We start from the raw sequence: 22,973 nt of genomic DNA, 5'->3' as shown, positions 1-22,973 counted from the left end.
AAACTATACATAATTGGTATCGCTGCGTCCGTAACGGCCTGAATTACAAAAGTATTTTGTTGTTTATCTCGCACGGTGAACGCCATAAAAGAAAGTAATAAACCATTCCAGAATCACAATTTTTTGGTCACTTCACCTCAAAAAGATCAAAAAGTTGCATGTACCCAAAAATGGTACTGATCGAAACTACAGTTAGTTATGCAAGAAACAAGCCCTCACACGGCTTTCTTGATGTAACAATAAAAAATGTTAATGCAACACAAAAAGTAAATGATTTTTTATAAAAAGTATCTTCTTGTGCAAACGCCATAAGACATAAAAAAAAATATGAACATATGGTATCGCTGTAATCGTATCGACCCACAGAATAAAGTGAATGTCATTTATAGTGCACGGTGAACGCTGTAAGAAAAACAATAGTAGAATTGCTGTTTTTTAGTCACCACGCCTCTTAAAAAATAGAATAAAAACTGATCAAAACGGTGCATGCATCCCATGAAAACCAAAATGAATTCCTCAAGGGGTCTAGTTTCCAAAATGGAGTCACTTTTAAGGGTTTTCCCCTGTACTGGTACCTCAGAAACTCTACAGATGTGACATGGAGCCCAGAAACCAATCCAGCAAAATCTAAATGCCAAATAGCGCTCCTGCCTTTCTGAGCCCTGCCGTTTGTCCAACCAGCAGTTTATGACCACATATGGGGTATTGCCGTAATCGGGAGAAATTTGTTTACAAATGTTGGGGTGCTTTTTCTCCTTTATTTTTTGTAAAAATTAAAAATGTGTACCTTTTAGCAGAAAAATTTGATTTTCAATTGCACAGCCTAATTCCACAAAATGCAACAAAAAAACCTGTGGGGTCTAAATGCTCACTATACCCCTTTTCACTGTTTTGGCACCACAAGACCTCTTCGAACCGCACATGGTGCCTAATAAAAAGGAGGACTCAAAATCCACCAGGTTCTCCTCTGCTTCAGAGGCTGGTGCTTCAGTCCATTGCCACATGTGAGATATTTCTAAAAACTGCAGAATCTGGGCAATAAATTTGGAGTTACAGTTCTCTGGTAAAACCTTCTGTTTTACAGAAAAAAATGGAATAAAAAGGATTTTCTGACAAAATAAAAAGAAATTTGTAAATTTCACCTTTACTTTGCTTTAAATTCCTGTGAAACACCTAAATGGTTAAGAAACTTTCTAAATCCGGTCATGAATAATTTGAGGGTCTAGTTTTCAAAATTTGGTGCTTTATGGGGGTTTCTTATAGAAGGCGCTCAAAGCCACTTCAGAACTGAACTGGTACCTAAAAAAAAAAAAAGAGGCTTTTAAAATTTTCTTCAAAATATGAGAAATTGCTGCTTATGTTCTAAGCCTTGTAACATCCTAGAAAAATAAAAGAATGTTCAACATAAAGTAGACATATGGGAAATGTGAACTAGTAACTATTTTGTGCGTTACTACCTGTCTTACAAGGAGATACATTTAAATTCAGAAAAATTCTATTTTTTCCAAATTTTCTCTAAATTTTGACATTTTTCACAATCAAACACTGAACATATCGACCAAATTTTACCACGAACATAACGTCCAATGTGTCACGAGAAAACAATCTCGGAATCGCTTGGATAGGTATAAACATTCCGAAGTTATTACCACATAAAGTGAGACATGTCAAATTTGAAAGTTGGGCTCTGAGCCTTAAGGCCCACACTAGGCTCGGTCCCTAAGGGGTTAAAGTTATGGTTGTGGCTAAAAGTTTGACCCAGGTAGTCTGTAAAGGCGCGTCGCCTACTGTAATAAAAAAAAGAAATGTGCGGAGTTCATTCATAAACTATATGGACAAAAGTATTGGGACACCTCGTTACACCCACAGATTTTTATAAAATCCCATTCTAAATCAATAGGCATTTGCCAACCCCGCCTTAACTTTGCGTGGTCTGCCACTACGTGGCTGAGTTGCTGTGGTTCCAGTTAGTTCTTTTTCCAGTTTCAACTATATCTGCGTCTTCAGGTTGGAAGTCTGTACTGTGATGACTGTAACAGTCTGCAATCTTCCTTCCTGCTGTCACTAGCGGCTTTTACCCCTTCCTTAGACCACAATCACACACAGCTTTGAGGCAGTTTTTGTGGCAGTTTATAGGCTCAGTTTTTGGGACCAAACACAGTAATGGTGGACACATAAGAAAGGACGGAAATGCAGTCTTTTCTTTATAGCTGGGTAACTATTCTGTAAGATGTGTGGCTGCATTGAAGGTCAGGAGTTTCTGGCTTAACCCTTTCAGGACCACGCTCATTTTGGCCTTCAGGACCAGCCCTATTTTTTCAAATCTGACATGTCACTTTATGTGGTAATAACTCTGAAATGCTTAACCTGTCCAAGCGATTCCGAGATTGTTTTCTCGTGACATATTGTACTTTATGTTAGTGAAAAAAATTGGTCGATGAATTCAATATTTATTTGTGAAAAATGCCAAAATTTGGCGAAAATTTGCAAAAAATATGATTTTCTAAATGTATCTGCTTGTAAAACAGATAGTAATACCACCCAAAATATTTACTATTTAACATTTCCCATATGTCTACTTTATGTCTGCATTGTTTTTTGAACGTCCTTTTTTTTTCTAGGACGTTACAAGGCTTAGAACTTTAGCAGCAATTTCTCACATTGTCAAGAAAATTTCAAAAGGCTTTTTTTTCAGGGACCAGTTCAATTCTGAAGGGGTTTTGAGGGGCCCATATATTTGAAAACCTTAAACACTTTATTTTAAAAACTGCACCCCTCGAAGTATTTAAAACAGCATTCAGAAAGTGTTTTAACCTTTCAGGCGTTTCACAGGAATTAAAGCAATGTAAAGGTGAAATGTACAAATTTTATTTTTTTTGCTGAAATTCATTTGTAATAAAAAAAAATTCTGTAACACAGAAAGTTTTACCAGAGAAACGCAACTCAATATTTATTGCCCAGAGTCTGCAGTTTTTAGAAATATCCCACATGTGGTCCTAGTGTGGTAATGGACTGAAACACCGACCTCAGAAGCAAAGGAGCAGCTAGAGGATTTTGGGGCCTCCTTTTTATTAGAATATATTTTAGGTACCATGTCAGGTTTAAAGAGGTCTTGTGGTGCCAAAACCGTGGAAATCCCCCAAAAGTGACCCCATTTTGGAAACTACACACCTCAAGGAATGTATCTAGGGTTATAGTTAGCATTGTGACCCCACAGTTTGTTTGCTAAATTTATTTGAATTAGTCTGTAAAAATGAAAATTATTTTTTTTTCCTGCAAAAACATAGAATTTTCTATTTTTCACAAGGAATAAATGAGAAAAAGCACCCCAACATTTATAAAGCAATTTCCCCTGATTACGACAATACCCCATATGTGGTAATAAACTGCTGTATAGACCCACGGAAGGTCTCAGAAGGGTAGGAGCACCATTTGGATTTTGGAGCACAGATTTTGCTGGAATGGTTTTCAGTGCCATGTCGCGTTTGTAACGGACTGGAGGGACCAAAACAGTTGAAACCCCCCAAAAGTGATCCCATTTTGGAAACTACACCCCTCAAGGAATATATTGAGGGGTATAGTGAGCATTTTGACCCCACAGATTTTTGCTGAATTTAGTGTAATTAGGTCATGGAAATTAAAATCTACGTTTTTTTTCAAGTAAAATTAAGTTTTACCTCAGATTATTCCATATTCACAATAGATAAAGGAGAAAAAGCACCCAAACATTTGTAGAGCAAACTCTCCTGAGCACAGAAATACCCCATATGTGGTCAGAAACTGCTCTTTGAACCCACAGCAGGGCTTAGAAGGGAAGGAGCACCATTTGGCTTTTGGAGCTCAAATTTAGCTGGAATTGTTTGCTGAGGCCATGTCGCATTTGCAAAACCATTGAGGGGCCAAAACTGTGGAAACCCCTAAAAAATGACCCTATTTGGGAAACTACACCCCTCAAGAAATTTATCTAGGGGTATAGTGAGTATTTAGACCCTAGATTTTTTTGCATAAATTATTGGAATTAGGCCGTGAAAATGGAAATCTACATTTTTTCGATTAAAATATAGGTTTTGAACTTTTTTTTAAATTTCCATAGGGACTAAAGGAGAAAAAGCACGCCAATATTTGTAAAGAAATATCTTCTGAGTATAGTTAAACCCCATATGCAGTCATTTACAGCTGTTTGGACACACGGCAGGGCCCAAAAGGGAAGGAGCGTCATTTGGCTTTTGAAGCTCCAATTTATCTGGAATGATGTGCATAGGTCATGTCGCATTTGCAAAGCCCCTTAGCCCCATTGGAAACTCCCCGAAAGCAACCATATTTTGGAAAGTTTACCCTCAAGGAATGTGTTGTTACCTTATATGTGTACATTACCGACTGCTTGGACATTTTTCAGGGCCTCGAGTGGACTGTGTGCATTTTGGCTTTCAGCTTGCATTTTAACAATATATTACTTTGCTTTTTTGAAATAAAGAAACTTTCTAATATACTTAACTTTTAAAACCTGCATGGATTGCAGGTTTTCATTCCCCATTGCATAGACCTGTCCGTTCTTGCTGCCACGCTTCGACACAGACTTTAGGAGTTCCTCTCCTCTCTGTTTGTCGATGACACGTATAAAAGGGCTGGCTGCCTGGCTCAATTCATCAGCTAAGCCTCAAGGGGGAAGGGGCTGGATAGCTGATGGATTGAGCCAGGCAGCCAGCCCCTTCATCCGCATTATCAACACACAGAGAGTAGGGGGATGCTCCTTCTCCCGGAGATTGTGTTGACGCATCACAGCAAGAATCGCAGCTCCACACTTCTGGGTCCACACAATGGGGACTAAAACCTGCAATCCGTGCAGGTTTTTTTTTTTAAATATCCTTTTTATTGTCAGTTTTCACATTTTCTTACAAACATTTCACGTAAAAGTTACATCATGAGTGCGCAGCACTCAACTGTCATTGAATTAACTTTGAATTAAATTCAACATAACCTATAAACATGGCATAAGTGTCGATCTTCAAATGGACCGAAAACATGACTTCCCCCAACCCCGACACGACCTAGGTCATCAATGAGTGTCTACTTATCCTTTATCCCCCAACTAGTTCAAAGTTGCAACCCCCCTAAAGTGCCTGCCAAGAGCTGTGTGCAGTACCACTTTGTGTGCTGGAAAGGCTTAACAATTTCCGCTATTTCGGCTGCTGTACATTGCGATTCTATGAATATTTGCCACTTATCAAATAGCTTCTTGGTTCCCGTTTCCTTCCGCCTTTCCACCTCCACCCTCTCAAGAACTAATAACTGTTTCAGCCGTGACACAATCAGTTCTAACCCCGGCGTGTCTGCCTCCAACCATTTACTCAGCAGGCATCTCAAGGCTACCAGTAAAATCGTGTGCACCAGCACTGAAGGTGATCTCACTCCTCGAGCACCCTCTTCCTCTGGCGGCCGCGCCTGATGGAATAGTAGCGCTTGAGGTGTCATTGGGAGGTTCGCTTTCCAATGATCCTCAATATATTTTTGTACCATCCCCCAAAATCGTTTCGTATGTACGCACCCCCACACTCCATGCCAGAAATTCGTCAGAGGTGTATTGCATTTGGGACAACACGTAATGCGGTCAGAGAAGGATTGTGAAGGCAAAATATTAAAGCCATATATAGCTGAATGCATCAACTTAAAATAGGTTTCCCTCCATCTCTCATTTATAACACTCTTCCGTACCATCTCCCAACCCCCCAGTATGATCTCTCCTATACCTGGATCTTGGGACCACCGTTCCCAGTTTTTGAAACTAATCCTTGATTGCGGACGAACAAAACCATCTCTCAGTGCTCTATACAACCCTTAAATGGTCGCCCGCCCAGTTGTTGGACCTATGACCTCATCTAGAGTGTGCGAGGTAGCTTCCTTACTCAAATCCCTGAGCCTGGAGGTGCAAAATGCTCGTACCTGAAGTATTTGTAAAAAACTGACCCTACCTGCTATGGGTCTGAGTTTAGTGGTGATTTCCTCCCCAGTTAACCACCTCCTTTCCTCTATGTGCATAAGATCCCCTGCGTTGTCAATGCCTACCCTCCCCCATGAGGCAAATCCGTCCCCCTTGCCTACTCCCGGTAAAAATTCCGGGTGTCCGCTCAACGGCATATATTACCAGGTGAGGTAACCCAAACTGCTTACGTACCACTTTCCAAGCTAGGACTGTATCTCTCAATACAATGGAGGTTTTGAGACGGCACGGAAGAGAAGCAACTCTACAATGTAACAAAGCTTTCAGGTTCCAGGGTGAGGCATACTCCCCCCTCCAGATCTAAGTTGGAATAATTGCTCGTTTCGTGAAGCAAATCTACTACATGACGAAAAAGACAGGCCACGTTATAACCCCTGACATTCGGAAAGTTCACACCCCCTTCTTGTTTGCCCATCATGAGCTTGGTAAGTGCGATGCGAGGCCTTTTTCCTGCCCATATAAATTTAGTGAATGAGGCCGTCAGTTTCGAGACATCCACATGCTTCAATAAGAGAGGGATTGTTTGAAAGGGGTATAGCAATCTGGGGAAACTAACCATCTTAATCAGGTGGCACCTTCCCAGGAGGGACAACTGCAATTGGCCCCATCTAGTGAGTTCCGCTTGTATTTTTTTAATTAACGGGGGATAATTTAGGCCATACAGGGTGTCTGGCACCCTCCCTATTCTGATACCCAGATAAGTAATGCCATGTTCAACCGGGGATATCCCACACCCCAAGGATTGCCAAAAGGTCTTAGGCAATGGCCTGCCCAACTCCAGCAGTTCGCTTTTAGCTAGGTTGACTTTATATCCCGAGCATTGCCCAAACTCCTGCAAAAATTGAAAAACCGTCCTTAAATGCTCTTGAGGATTTGACATAAAAAGTATAACGTCATCAGCGAACAGGGCTAACTTCACTGCCCGAGACCCTACTTGAATGCCTCTGAACATATCCGATTCCTCCAGAAATCTAGCCATAGGTTCAAATGCGAGATTGAATAACAGGGGCGACGGGGGACAACCCTGTCGTGTTCCTTTATGTAGTTGGAAGGGATCCGACAGGAACCCTGAGGAGTGAACACGTGCCTGCGGGTTATTGTAGACACCCTTCAGGAAGACCCGGAAGTCTCCCTGAACGTTCATTTTGTCCAGCACCATCCCCAGCCATTCCCATTGTATGTTATCAAAGGCTTTCTCTGCGTCTAACGCTAATAGTGCCGGCCTGGTACCTGGCTGGGGATCGTGCCTGACTGTTTCTAGCACCGTCAACACTTTGCGTAGATTCGTCACTGCTGCCCTGCCCTTTACAAATCCTACTTGGGATTTTCCCACCAGTGTGGGTAGATACATAGCCAGCCGATTGGCCAAAATTTTTGTGAGCAATTTCTGGTCTTGGTCTATCAGTGATATAGGACGGTATGACCCCGGGTCAAGAGGATTCTTCCCCTTCTTGGGTAACACCTTTATATGCGCTACTTTGGCCTCTGCTGGTAAAGCACCCGTCCCTAGTAAAATATTATAGTATGCCACCAAGGTAGGGCTGATTTCTTCTCTCAGAGATTTAAAAAACTCTCCTATGAATCCATCCGGACCCGGGGCCTTTCCGTTAGATAAGGTCTTAATGGCGCTCCGAACTTCCTCTAATGTAATCTCTGCGCTCAAGTGACCGTTCTGCTCCTGAGTGAGCCCTGGCAGCTTCACCTTCTACAAAAATTCCCTCCCTTTTTGGAGATCTATGGGTGTTTCTGAGTAAAGGGCTTGGTAGTATTTACTTAAAGAGGCTCTGTCACCAGATTTTGCAAAACCTATCTGCTATTGCAGTAGATAGGCGCTGCAATGTAGATTACAGTAACGTTTTTATTTTTAAAAAACGAGCATTTTTGGCCAAGTTATGACCATTTTTGTAATTATGCAAATGAGGCTTGCAAAAGTCCAAGTGGGTGTGTTTAAAAGTAAAAGTCCAAGTGGGCGTGTATTAGGTGCGTACATCGGGGCGTTTTTAATACTTTCACTAGCTGGGCGCTCTGAAGAGAAGTAACATCCTCTTCTCTTCAGAACGCCCAGCTTCTGACAGTGCAGATCTGTGACGTCACTCACAGGTCCTGCATCGTGACGGCCACATCGGCACCAGAGGCTACAGTTGATTCTGCAGCAGCATCAGCGTTTTCAGGTAAGATCGACTTACCTGAAAACGCTGATGCTGCTGCAGAATCAACTGTAGCCTCTGGTGCCGATGTGGCCGTCACGATGCAGGACCTGTGAGTGACGTCACAGATCTGCACTGTCAGAAGCTGGGCGTTCTGAAGAGAAGAGGATGTTACTTCTCTTCAGAGCGCCCAGCTAGTGAAAGTATTAAAAACGCCCCGATGTACGCACATAATACACGCCCACTTGGACTTTTACTTTTAAACACACCCACTTGGACTTTTGCAAGCCTCATTTGCATAATTACAAAAATGGTCATAACTTGGCCAAAAATGCTCGTTTTTTAAAAATAAAAACGTTACTGTAATCTACATTGCAGCGCCTATCTGCTGCAATAGCAGATAGGGGTTGCAAAATCTGGTGACAGAGCCTCTTTAATATGGTGTTGATTTTTTTTGGGTCTGAGGTAGAAGTTCCATTAGATTCGTTAAGTGTTGAAATGTGTGACGGTGCATACCTCCCCTTCGCTAATCGCGCTAATAATTTGCCCGCTTTATTGCCGAAACGCATTAGATCGGCATTAAATTGGGACCGGTAAATACTCTCTCTTTTGTCTAACCACTGATCAAACTGTCGCTTGGCTTCCCTCCATTTCTCCCCCAATGGCGGTGATGGAGAGTGTAGAAATGCTGTGTATGCACACCGTAATCTGTCGCTCGCTGCCTTGTATCCTTCGGTCGTCTTGCGTTTCAGATTAGACATAAATTGCATAACTTTCCCCCTTATTACCACTTTGGCTGTACGCCAATACAATGACGGTTCCGAACGATGCGATAAATTATCCCCATCAAATTCCATCCACCACCCCTTAAGCTTCTGTATAAAGCCCTCATCCTTTGCCAGAAAGGTGGGAAACCTCCAGATAAAATCCGTTCCTCTAGCTACTGTGTCGGCCAAGGTAATGGTAACCGGGGCATGGTCCGAAATAACTAGATCTTCAATCGCAGCTTCACGTAATCGTCGCGATAATGCGTCATTAACTAGCAAGTAATCAATACGCGACCATGACTGATGAACATGGGAGAAATGTGTGTATTCCCGCGCATCTGGGTGTAGACTCCTCCACGCATCTATTAGGGCCGTGTGTCTTAAAAAGTCGGGCAAGATCCTATCTCTATTTCTCTGCGAACTAGTCCCTGCGCTCCCATCTTCCCTTGAAGACCTCACAGTGTTAAGGTCTCCCCCCAGAATCAAAAACTTAGTGCGATCCTGCTGGAGTTGGGTTTCCAAATGACCAAAAAAACCTGTGTTAACCGTATTTGGGCCATACACATTATGAATACTGATAGTTTCCCCTGCATGCTACATCACTAAATGGATCCAACGGCCCTCGTCATCCCGTTCCTGGGACACCAGCGTAAACGCAAAATTTTTATGTACCAAAATTATAACTCCCGCCTTACCCTCCCTTGCCGACGAGCCAAAAACCTGACCCACCCAGAATTTTTGCAAATACTTAAACTCTGGCTCGGTAAGGTGAGTTTCCTGTAATAGGGCCACATCTGGGTGCAATCGTTTCATGTGTCGCAAAAGTTTGGTCCGTTTCTGTGGGGATCTCAGCCCTTTAACGTTCCAAGAGACTATTTTCATGTTATTGGGCCGTGCATAAGATGAGCTAAAATGCCTAAAAGTCGTGATAGGTTCGGGGAGTCAGATCCGCCTTTTTCCAAGAGCCATGTATAAACATTAATAACATAACCAAAACCCGGCTTATAAACCAGAACCAAACTCCATGTCAAGGCCATTCGGCCCTTATCTAACAAAACCATAAAATCACCTACGGCAAGGGTTATCAGCCCCTTAATACCCACTGGTGTAAGTGACTTCACTTTTTTCTGTTGTGTCAAAACACGCCCCTCCCTCCCCCTCCCCCCCAGACCTGCATATATGTCTCCTTCAATGAGGAAGCAGCACCTGCCCTTACCACCTCATTACCCCTTTGTCGCCTGTGCACACATTTATACATTCTCATACCGTCGGTTTAACAACCTAGAGTCCGTTTGGATTATATCCTCACATATCCACATAAATCTTTTTTCGCCTCTAGGTTTCCCTGCCTCCTTTTCCCAGATCTCCTACCGCAACTTCCCCCAGTATGCCATCTGGGGCAGATATAACGAATCCCTTGTTTAGGGGAGGCATTGTATCATTCCCGGTCGATCCCGCCCACAAGGAAAAATCTCAGAACCTGATCTAACTCCCTCACTCATCTCCTGTAGCGAAAATGCAGGGAAATACCAAAAATGCATACATTTGACCGTTGACCGGTACAGAGTGCCGCATAAGACCGCCAAATATCGCCCTCAAAACTTTAAAATTATCTGCAAACTTATCTGTAGCCGGTCGGAATCTGCAATTGGTCTACAGCGTCCACAAAATCATCATCACATCAGCTTAAATAAAATGGTGCTGAAAAGGACTTCGTCCGTCAATCAGGAGACGTAGATCGGGTGCGGTCCGCGTTCGCCTCTGCGGCTTGGGAGAGTCCCCTCCATTTCCGGCTCGACCCCCCCGGGATCTTCCTGGTGTGGGCATTAAAGCTTCTGCCCAGGTTCGCTCCATATTTTGTCGGTTCCGTTTGGCTTCTCTTGACTTGCGATTTGGACTGTATGCTGGACTGTGACGCTCCTCTTGCTGGGGTCTGTGCCTGCAAAGCTCTGTAAGTGCGTCCTCCGCTTCCTGTGGCGTGGTGAAAACCTTGTTCCGCCCGTTCTCCTGAAACACCCGTAAGATGGCTGGGTACTGCAGGTTAAAGCGTATTTTCGCTTGGAACAGCGCGGTGCAGATCTTGCTGAAAGCCCGCCTTCGTTTTGCAACCTCCGCAGAGAAATCCTCAAAAAGTAACACTTTCATGCCCATTATTTCCAAAGGACGCGATCTGCTGCGGAAAGCTTTCATGAGTGCCACCTTGTCATTGTAATCCAACAGCTTAAAGATTACTTGTCTGGGACGAAGCGAACTGTGGTCATCTGTTGCTGGGAGGTTTCTGGGGTCCGGCCCCACTCTGTGCGCCCTCTCCACCCGGCAGGGACGGGGAAGACCTAAAGCTGCTGGCAATGTCCTCTCACATAGTCGCTGTAAATCAGAAGATATCACCGCTTCCTTCAGCCCCACCAGTCGCAGGTTGCTCCTCCTGGAGCGGTTTTCCAGATCCTCCACATTGTCCCCCAACTGCGTAGTAACAGACAGCACCCCTTTAAGTTTGGATTGCAGACGCTCATTTTCATCCTCCAGCAGCGTCATACGCTGTTCTAACTCATCAGCTCTGGTAGTGACTTGTGCCAGCTCCGCATGCACGCGGTTTAGGGAATCTTGCACCGTTTTTTCCAGCGCTTTTTGCAGTTCTGGCGCTATCTGTTTGGCTACTTCACGGGCCGCCAGGGCTACATAATCAATGGCTGCAGGATGAGAGGACGTTATGTGTTCTGCCGGGCTTGAAAGCTGGGACTGATGGTGTTGCAGCTCATCTTCCTGTGTGTATAGCAGGGTCGCAGTGGCGGGAAGCGCCGCCATCTTACCTCCCTTTACCACGGCCGCGACTGAATCTTTCATGGCTGGCTTCTGCGCGCTTCTGAGGAGGTACCTGTCCATACAGGCACCACCGGGTATGTTTCCGTGTGCAGGGCTGGTGGCTTCACCGCTGATTGTCGTCGCCAAAGCGACTATTGCGAGCAAACAGGCTGGACGGGAGCGGGAGCTCAGTCACTCGCGTCCTGCATCGCCAGCGCCGGAACCGGAAGTCCCCGTGCAGGTTTTAAAAATAGAGTATATTAGAAAGTTTATTTATTTCACAAAAGCAAAATGCTAAATAGTTTTTCTTTTCATCGGACAACCCCTTTAGGTACATTCTTATTTTTGGGTATACTTTGGCTGCTGGTTCATTTATGAAGATGGGTTTTTGACAAGAATGGCAAGAACAAAAATATCCAAGAAAATTTTAGCATACTAAAGATAAACTAAATTATATTCTTGAATGTCTAAAATGGGACAAATTAATAAAGAGTTTAAAAACGTGGCTCTGTGTGGAAAATTTTAAAGCAGTCAATGAGACACAAGGCTGGGAGTGATGGGCAATCTGGGCAATAATAACGGGTATCACACCTCATTCCTTTCTTGGTACATGCACAACATCTTCTTTGGGGGTACTTTCTTGATTCAGTTGAGGGAATTACAGCAATAAAATGTCGCTCAGTGAGTCTTTTGACAGATTCATATTCTAATGGATGAGAGGGGCCAACATTTGCTAAAACAAGGTCTTCAATGACCATTTCCTGGTAATCTAGAAAAGTATTTGAATTTCCTGCCTTTTTGTATAACACAAACGAGTTGTATGTGGCAACCTGAAATAGGTAAATAACTAATTTTTTGTACCAGGTATATGATTTTCTTGATACCTGGTAAGATCAGCAAGGTCTACTCCCCCCATCTATTTGTTGTAATCAATGATTGACACAGGCTTTTGCTTTTGGGTAGTAGAACCTCGTTCTACAACATCCATTGTTGCATCAGTGTGGATCGAGCTGAGGATAAAAATATCCTTTTTGTCTTTGTATTTTAGGGCAAGCAGCTCTGACTGCCCCTTTTTGTACTTTTCATTCACAAATGATTGTGGGTGGAAACCCCTGGCGGTTTTTACGAATGGTCCCACAAGCCCCTGTGTTCTGTTCGACCAAACTTTTAAAAAGGGGTATACTTGTGTAGTAGTTGTCCACATACAGGTTTTGGCTCTTTTCTAGAAATGGGGTAATAAGCTCCCAAACAATTTTTCCACTTGTCCCTAGATAGGGGGGGGGGGGCATCCTGGTGGGTTTAGTTGGCTATCTATTCCCTCATAAATCCGAAAAGCTGATGTGTACCCTGTTGAACTCTCGCACATTTTATAGAGCTTTATTCCAAATCCTGCTCTTTTAGATGGAATGAATTGTTTGAAGTGCAGTCTCCCTTTGAATTTTACTAGGGACTCATCAATGGAAATGTTTTGCGTGGGGGTGTAAAGTAATAAAAATGTGTCTGACAACGCTTTGATGAAGGTGCCTGATTTTGTAGAGTCTGTCATAATCTGGGGCACTTCTAGGGAGGCACTGACTGTTATAGTTGAAATGCCAAAATCTCATGAGCATTTCATAACCGGCTCTAGGAAGAATGGCAGAAAAGGCAGGGGTGGTTAGAACGGGACGGGTGGACCAACATGATCGAATGTTCGTTTTTTTAACAAGCCCCATGGCAAATGTGAGGCCTATAAATTTCTTAATTTCATCAATATCTGTTGGCCTCCATGAATTTTGCCTGGCATAATATGAACGGGGATTCTGAGAGATGAATTGGGAAGCATATAAATTAGTTTGGAAAACAATAAATTCCAGCAAATCTTTTGTTAGAAATAAGTAAAAAAAAAAAAATTGGACCAAAACCTTCCACCTCCACATTTGTACCTGGGGTGGCATTAAAGTCAGGGATGAATGGCACACCAGAATTTGAAGCCTCCCATCTCATAAATGCTTCATCTAGTGGCAAACTCTCCTGTAGGTTGGCATGCGCCTCTTCGCTAAAATGAGGCATGTCACTTGTACTGGGCATCGTGCCCTGATTTGGAGATGTTTCTCCAACAGCCCTCTCTACCTGTCCTGTACTGGTCCTTGTATTTTGTTTGAGGATGAACCAGAATGACCGCTAGACTCAGAGCTGTCACTTTCGCTAACAGCAAAACCCTCAAAATAGTCTTCGCCATCTGACAAGACACTATCTTCACTGTCAGAGCATAAAAGGGCATACGCTTCCTCTGCAGAATAAAATTTACGGGCCATTTTATTACGTTTATATTTTTATACGTAAAAGTATATAAGCGTAAATGGTATGAAGTTCGTTAATTTAATTAGAACAAATAAATTGCCACAACAAATTAATTGACTGGCACAGCACTTCCTATCAAATTGATTACTAATATAACCCTAACCGTCAACCTAAATTATTACTAACTATACCCTAATAATTATTATTACTAACTACCCTAATACTAAAACCTAGCACTATACCCTAACCCTATATCCTACCTAACAAGGCAGATTAATGGGATTAGGGGAATTTGTTATATGGTGTTTTTTTTACTGTGTCTTATACTGTGAGGCTGGGTTCACACGACCTATTTTCAGACGTAAACGAGGCGTATTATGCCTTGTTTTACGTCTGAAAATACGGCTCCAATACGTCGGCAAACATCTGCCCATTCATTTGAATGGGTTTGCCGACGTACTGTGCAGACGACCTGTAATTAACGCGTCGTCGTTTGACAGCTGTCAAAAGACGACGCGTAAAATTACAGCCTCGTCAAAAGAAGTGCAGGACACTTCTTGGGACGTTTTTGGAGCAGTTTTCTCATAGACTCTATTGAAAACAGCTCCAAAAACGGCCGAAAAAACGGCACGAAAACGCCGCGAAAACGCCGCGAAAAACGTGAGTTGCTCAAAAAACGTCTGAAAATCAGGTGCGGTTTTCCCTTGAAAAAAGCGCCGTATTTTCAGACGTTTTTGGCTCAGCGTGTGAACATACCCTGATATTCACAGATCTGACACTGTCTCTCCTCTGTTTGCTCTCTGACAGAGCAGCAGGGGAGAGACAGTGTTTATATATACTTGGTCCCAGGGAAAGTTTGTTGCTGCAACAAACTTTCCCTGCGATGGCCATGATTTGTTACCATGACCAGGACCTGAACCAATCAGGTCCCGATCATGTCTCCAGGAGCAGAGGCACTGTCTCTCCTCTGTTTGCTCTCTGATGGAACAGCAGAGGGGAGACAGTGTAGGTTACAGGGAAAGTTTGTTGCTACAACAAACTTTCCCTGCGATGGCCATGATTTGTTACCATGACCAGGACCTGAACCAATCCGGTCCCGATCATGTCTCTGGGACTAGAGGCACTGTCTCTCCTCTGTTTGCTCTCTGATGGAACAGCAGAGGGGAGACAGTGTAGGTTACAGGGAAAGTTTGTTGCTACAACAAACTTTCCCTGCGATGGCCATGATTTGTTACCATGACCAGGACCTGAACCAATCCGGTCCCGATCATGTCTCTGGGACTAGAGGCACTGTCTCTCCTCTGTTTGCTCTCTGATAGAACAGCAGAGGAGAGACAGAGTAGGTTACGACAGAAAGTTTGTTGCTACAACAAACTTTCCTTTGATGGTCATGATTGATTATCATGACCATCACATGTTCGGGACCTGAATAAATCAGGTCCTGATCATGTCTCTGGGACCAGAGGCAGGTGACAGCAGCGCGATGTCAGCGCTATTCTGAGACACCCGGATCTCGCTTTTAACACCCACCGTGAATTCACGTCGGCACTGCACAGAGCCCAGCAAGTGCCGACGTGAATTTACTGTGGGCGGTCGGAAGCGGTTAAAATCTCATCTTTGCAGAGTTTCTTGTGAAGGAGATAGCCTTTCGGTTTTGGGCTAGATGATATTCAATTTAAATGGTTCTTACATTTTATGGTAATTTAATTTCCTAATATATCTTTTTATAACACCGTAAGAAGGAATATTTTTTGGCTGCCTAAACGAAGAGGCTGCAATGCTAGCTGGAAAACTGTGGTCCTTTCACCGCAGTACCAAAACAGCAATGTTTTATGCTACAGTGTCTGCTTGTATCTGTACGATGCTTTGTGTGGTACTGCAGCGAGCATCTCTGTCTCCACCTTTTGCTGATTGGTGGAGAGTCTGTGCATGTAGCTGTGTCTCAGCCCTGTTCAAGTGAATAAGAGAGATCACATAGGCTGTGTAGCACGTACAGCAGACTCTGCAGGGGGAGGAAGGGGGATCACACGCATTTCCCAGCATCCATGTATGTCAGCGTAAGAAAGAAGAGATCCCTCATGGGCTGTAGAAGGGGTTAGCAGTACAGAAATGAAGCTGCGATAGTACATGAGAGCTAGTGGAGACCGCAGCATACTGGACTCGCAGAACTTACATCCAGCGTTTATTATTGGGAGGGACACGCCCATATGATGAGTCTGAACCTAGCTGAATATCAAGGGGTCTGAAAAGTAATGATGGAATGGAGACGGTAGCCTGAAACTTATCGTAGTTTGCTACTCTATTATTTCCGTCAAAAGAAAATGGAAACCTAACGGAACGGAGCCAAACTGATTCAAACTAAAACAAAAATAAATACCATTGAAATCAATGGTAAATGCAAACGGAACTATGCTTTCCGTTTGTCTTTTTCTCTGACGGAATAGATGAACGGAAAGCCAAACGGAAGCCCAGCGCTGACGTGAACGGTGCTTAACCCTTTCATGACCAAGGACGAAAATGAACGTCATGGTCGGCTGCTAGTTCCCGCACCAGGACGTGCATTTTCGTCCGCATTTCAAACTGTCACTCTGTGTAAACACAGAGTGACAGACGCGCGCTGACAGCTGTCCTAGACAGCTGAGACATCAGTCTCGCCGGACAGCGGACCATCGCCGCTGCTTTCGGCAGTTAACACCTTAAGTGCGGCGACGGATTGCCGTCGCCGCATTTAAGTGGTTTGAAGCACATCGGCAGCCCCCACGAAGTGATCGTGGGGGCTACCGATGCTTGTCACGGCAATCGGAGGTCAGATAATGACCTCCGGGTTGCCATGTACGGAAGCCTCGGAGTAGCAGCCTCCGGCCTTTCCTCCTCTGCTTCCTGTCAGTGTGACAGTCACGTCACAATGACAGTTAGAGTACATTACACTACGTGTGTAGTGTAATGTACTCCAGCAGCAATCAAAGCTGCAAGACTAAGTGTCTCCTAGTGGGACAAGTAAAAAAAGTAATAAAAATGTTTTAAAAAAAAGTGTAAAAATAAAAGTTATAAGTTCTATAAACACTAAATGCTTTTTTTCCTATAATAAGACTTTTATTATAGAAAAAAAATGAACACGTTAAAAAAGTACACATATTTTGTATCACCGCGTTCGTAACGACCCCAACTATAAAACTGTAATGTTATTTTCCCCGCACGATGAGCACCCCCAAAAAAATCAATAAAAAACTACGAGAGAATCACAATTTTTTTGGTCACCACCGCTCCCTAAATAAAGAATAAAAAGTGATCAAAAAGTCGCATGTTCCCAAAAATAGTACCAATAAAAACTTCTATCCGTCCCGCAAAAAACAAGCCCTTACACAGCTTTTTTGACTAAAAAATAAAAAAATTATGGCTCTCAGAATATGGTGACACAGAAATTTTTTTTGTTTATAAATAAGTCATTTTATTGTGCAAACGCTAAAAAAAAGGACCAAACCTATATACATATGGTATCGCCGTAATCGTACCAACCCGCAGAATAAAGTAAAAATGTCATTTATAGCATACGGTGAGCGCCGCAAAAAGAAAACCTAAAAAACGGTGTCAGAATTCCTGTTTTTTGCTCAGGATTGCAAAAAAATTGAACAAAAAGTGATAAAAAAAAAAACGCACGTACCCCAAAATGGTACCAATAAAAACTACAGATTGTCCCGCAACAAATAAGTCCTCGCACGGCTCCGGTGGTGAAAAAATAAAAGAGTTCTGGCTTTCAGAATATGGCGATGCAAAATGTTCCAAAAGCGGATAAGATCGGGCGCCATTTATCAGTGTGACACCAGTCACATATCTATGAATTATTATTTATTTACCCCATTATTACACCCTCTTATTATGCCCTGATGTTCTCCGCACAGATTACATATGCCCCCACATTATAAACTGAAATACCAGCGAAACCCAAAACAGAAAAACTACCAAGCAAAATCTGCGCTCCAAAAGCAAAATGGCGCTCCCTCCCTTCTGAGGTCTGCAGCGTGCCCAAGCAGCAGTTTGCGCCCACACATACGGCGTCGCCATACCCGAGAGAACCCGCTTAACGTTTTATGAGGTATTTGTCTTCTGTGGCACAAACTGGGCACAACATATTATGCACTAAAATGGCATATCAGTGGAAAATTGCAATTTTCACTTTGAACCATCCGCTGTGCATTAACCCCTTTGCGCACTATGACTTAATTGCCCGTCATGGTGCGGCGGTTGATATATGGAGCCGGCTCACGTGCTGAGCCCGCTCCATACGCTGCGGGTGTCGGCTGTGTATTACAGCAGGCCCCCTCGGTACTAACGGACAGGAACAGCAATCGCTCTGTTACAGAAGCCTGTAAGAATAACAATATACTGCAATACAGTATTGCAGTGTATTGTACCAGCGATCCAATGATCGCTGGATCAAGTCCCCTAAGGGGATTGATTAATAAAATGTGTAGAAGAATTATAGTTATTAGTAGTGAGATTTTTTTTTTTTTTAAAGTTAAAAAAACAAAACACCTTTTCGCATTTTTCTTCTAAAGTAATGTAAAAAAATTAACAAAATTGGTATCGCTACGTCCGTAAAAGTCAGAATTATTACAATATACCAATATTTAATTTGCACAGTACACACCTTAAAAAAATGTAGTAATTGAAACCGCCAAAATCGCATTTTTTTTTTTTGTCACCTTCGCTCTAAAAAAAAAATGTAATACAACTTTTGAATCACTTTTTCTGTACCAAAAAATGGTACCAATAAGAACTGCAGCTCCTCCCGCAAGAAATAAGCCCTCACACCGCTCTATTGATGGAAAAATAAAAAAGTTATGGCTCTTGGAAAGCGGGGAGGGAAATTCTAAAATAAGAAAGCAAAAACTGGATCAGTCCTGAAAGGGTTAATTCATTTCTAATGAAAAAAACGTATGACCACATGTGGGGTATTTCCGTACTCGGGAGAAATTGCTTTATAAAAAATGGTTGTTTTTTTTTCCTCCTTTATCCCTTGTGAAAATGAGAAAATTCAACATTTTAGTGGAAAAAATTTTGATATTAATTTTCGCGCCCTAATTCTAATAAACTCTGCAAAAGACCCGTGGGGTGTAAATGCTCACTATACCCCTAGAAAAATTCCTTGAAGGTTTTTCCAAAATGGGGTCACTTTTGGGGGGTTTCCACTGTTTTGGTCCCTCCAGTGCATTGCAAATGCAACATGGCACCGAAAACCATTCCAGCAAAATCATAAATCCAAATGGCGCTCCTTCCCTTCTGAGCCCTGCTGTGGGTCCAAACAGCAATTTATTACCACATATGGGGTATTGTCGTAATCGGGAGACATTGCTTTACAAATGTTCTTCGTTATTCCTTGTAAATAATAAAAATTTCTATGTTTCAGAAAAAAAGTACATTTTAATTTTTACAGACTAATTCCAATACATTTAGCGAAAAAACTGTGGGGTCAAAATACTTACTATACCCCTAAATAAATACCTTATGGGGTCTAGTTTTCTAAATGGGGTCGTTTATGGGGAGTTTCTATCGTTCTGGCAGCTCAAAACCTCTCCAAATGTACAGTGGGGCCTAAAACATTTTCAAGCAAAATATGAGTCCTGAAAGCCTCCGGGTGCTCCCTTCCTTCGGGCCCTGTCGTGTGTCCAAGCAATGCATTAGGGTCACAATGGGGGCATTTTTGAAAACAGGAGAAACAGGGTGATATATTTTGGGGTGTGTTTCTTCATTCTCATGGTCGCTTTACACAGAAATCGGTCTTCAAAGTGATACTTTTATGAAAAAAGTGTTTTTTGTTTTTTTTTCACCTGCTATGCATTAAATTTAGCAAAAAACTGTGTGGTCAAAGTACGCACTACACCCCTAGATAAATACCTTAAGGGGTCTAGTTTTCTAAATGTGGTCATTTATGGGGAGATTCTATCGCTCTGGTAGCTCAAAACCTCTCCAAATGTACAGTGGGGCCTAAAACATTTTCAAGCAAAATATGAGACCTGAAAGCCTCCGGGTGCTCCCTCCCTTTCGGCCCAGTCGTGTGTCCAAGCAATGCATTAGGGTCACAATGGGGGCATTTTTGAAAACAGGAGAAACAGGGTGATATATTTTGGGGTGTGTTTCTAAATTCTCATGGTCGCTTTACAAAGAAATCGGTCTTCAAAGTGATACTTTTATGAAAAAAGTGAAATTTGTATTTTTTTACGCCTGCTTTGCATGAATTCTTACAAAAAAACTGTGGGGTCAAAATACTTACAACACCCCTTAATAAATACCTTAAGGGGTGTAGTTTTCAAAATGGGGTCACTTGTGGGGGTTTCCACCATTCTGACACCTATGAGCCTCTGAAAACCTGGCTTGGTGCAGGAAAACAAAATGTACTTCAAAATGTATAAAATGATTACTAAATTTGTAAGTCTTCCAAATTGCTCAAAAAAAAAAATTTTTTTTCAAAAGTGCTGCCAAAATAGAGTAAAGAGATGGAAATATATATTTAATTAAAAAAATTGTACTGTATGTGTGTACATATGTAACATATTGCAGTTAAAAATAGGGAAAAATTATAATTTTTACAAAATTTCTTCAATTTCTCTATTTTTTTATTAATTTCCGCAAATCGTATCAGTCTACTTTTACCACTAAAATAAAGTACAACATGTGACGAAAAAACAATGTCAGAATTACTTGGATATTCAAAACTTTCAGAGTTATTCTCTGATAAAGTCAGACATACCAGATTTGACAAATCTGGCTTGGTCATTAAGGTACAAACATGCCCGGTCATTAAGGGGTTAAGAGCTCTGTCTAGAAGTAAACAATGAACAACAGTAAACAATAAAGTTCCCTTTCATGTGAATTCAAAATCATTTCACAAACTGTCAAGAATTGATACAAAGTTTTGGGTAAAATTGTATGTCTTAATTATACTATGAATACGCTTTATCTGTCTTAAACTAGAATAACCCTTTTAATTCTAGAAACATAAAACCTCATTCCTTCTTTGATATTTATCTGTATCACAAGTTGTTTTTTTTTAACAAAAGCTATATGTAAACGCCTTTTTACTATTTTCTATTACAGGTGAAAGCATCGCACTTTGAAGGACTTATAACAACAATAGTTGGTTATGTTCTACTAGCAGTCACACTGATTCTCTGCCATGTATCCTTTTATTTACTAATCGTGATAAAATGAGTAATACAAGCTTACACATTAAGGCCCAATGCACACGACTGTAATTACGGACTTATTAATTTCTATGACCGACAGACCTATATTTACGAGATATATATATTTACAGGAAGATGTCCGTACCTTCAAAAGGCTCCTCAAAAGATAGGACATGTCCTATTTTTTGCTTTTTACGGACCATGCTTCTATACTTTATATGTGAGCACGGCCCACAAATGCGGGTGGCTATCCAGCGGCCGTCAATGCCCGTAATCATGGACCGTGATTACGGGCACAGTCACGTTCGTGGGGCCTAAGCGATTTGCTAGGACAGTAGTTGGTTTCATAGCATTTTAATTCTGTAAAAAAACAAACTCCTAATTTGTCGGTTTTAGTAAATACTTTTATTCCCCATGAAATAACAATTCTCGAGCATCTTTTCTTAGAACTCTATGTTGTGCCGTCCCTCTGTTATTACTTCTAAAAATTGATGAATAAATTGACACCTGGGTGTTACCATCCCCCTTGTCTAAAGTCTGTGTCCCTACCTAGTCTACACATTTCAATGAGGAATAGCAGAGGAAAGGCACAACGTAGTAGCCTTCAAAGAAAAAAAATGCTCCAGAATTGTGGTTTCATGGTGAACACAAGTATTTACTAAAAATAGACGTGTTAGGAGAGGTGACAGGTCCTCTTTAAAAGAAACTAGTTAGCTGGTTTCTTGCTTTATATTACTAGCCGTTTCTTTTTCAACCCCCTGTTTAGCATTTTGAGTAAGCAGTTTAGTGAGTATAATTTTACACACTAGTATAACTTGACAAGGGCAAGCACAGATTATTATTTTTTTTTTAAACGTGTTTCTAGATTTGTTTTACATATCCTGCTTGAAGGGTGGTGACGCTGTGGTTTAACGCTCTAGGTACCCTAAACTATTTGAGCTCAAGGGTGGCTTAGAGTAACACGTTATATTTCTCTAGTTTAGGCTGGTAAAGGGGTTAATGGTGTTGTAGTAGTCTAGGACTGCAAAGGTCCAAAGTGAACATATATTTTTATTTAACTCAACGCCGAAGGACGGATATCTCCGTCCTCAGCAGCTGCTAGTTCGCGCAGGAGGACGGATATATCCATTCTGTGATGGCGCGGGTACTGACAGTGTACACACGCGATCAGCGGCAGGAGCACGGCTGTTATACACAGCCTGGCTCCTGCTTCAACTGCCGGAATCGAAGCGCGCTCCGATTCCGGCAGTTTAACCCATTAAATGCTGCTGTCAATAGTGACAGCGGCACTTAATGTGTTTGACAGAGGGAGGGAGCTCCCTCGGTCACCTGATTGGCGCCCCCGCAAACAAATCTAGGGTCGCCGTCGGGTTTCCATGACAGCCGGGGGTCTAACAAAGGCCCCCAGGTCTTTCTTCAGCATCTGCCTGTTAGCCTGTCTGTTTTACACTGACAGGCAATAATGCTTTGGTATACTAAGTATACCAAAGCATTATATATGTGATCAACAGATCGCATAGTGAAGTCCCCTGGTGGGACTTAAAAAAAAAAATGTCAATCAGTTAAATAAAGTTTGTGAAAAAAAAAATAATTACAGTCAAAGTCAAATAAAACTACTTTTTTTGCCCAAAAAGTGGTTTTATTTAGTAAAAGTGTCAAAACAAATCACGCATACACATATATGGTATCCCCGCGATTGTAACAACTTGACCAATAAAATGAACACATTAATTAAACTGCCGGATGAACGGCATCCAAAGAAAACGCAAATAACAACGGCAAAATTCTCTTTTCT

At 42.1% G+C, this 22,973-nt stretch overlaps 1 protein-coding gene across 2 annotated transcripts in view; it reads left to right on the top strand.

Moving 5' to 3' along the window:
• Positions 1-22,973, top strand: part of MARCHF6 (membrane associated ring-CH-type finger 6) — a 375,114-nt gene that overhangs the window by 192,793 nt on the left and 159,348 nt on the right. For both annotated transcript variants that reach the window (XM_075826906.1, XM_075826903.1), the window contains exon 12: positions 21,090-21,170. In XM_075826906.1, coding sequence (XP_075683021.1) covers positions 21,090-21,170 — 81 coding nt within the window. The remainder of the gene's footprint in view (positions 1-21,089; positions 21,171-22,973) is intronic.

This window comes from Rhinoderma darwinii, chromosome 5, assembly GCF_050947455.1.
Source record: "Rhinoderma darwinii isolate aRhiDar2 chromosome 5, aRhiDar2.hap1, whole genome shotgun sequence".
NCBI lineage: Eukaryota > Metazoa > Chordata > Amphibia > Anura > Rhinodermatidae > Rhinoderma > Rhinoderma darwinii.
Note: the sequence above shows the minus strand (reverse complement) of the source record. Positions and strands in the feature narration are given on the sequence as shown.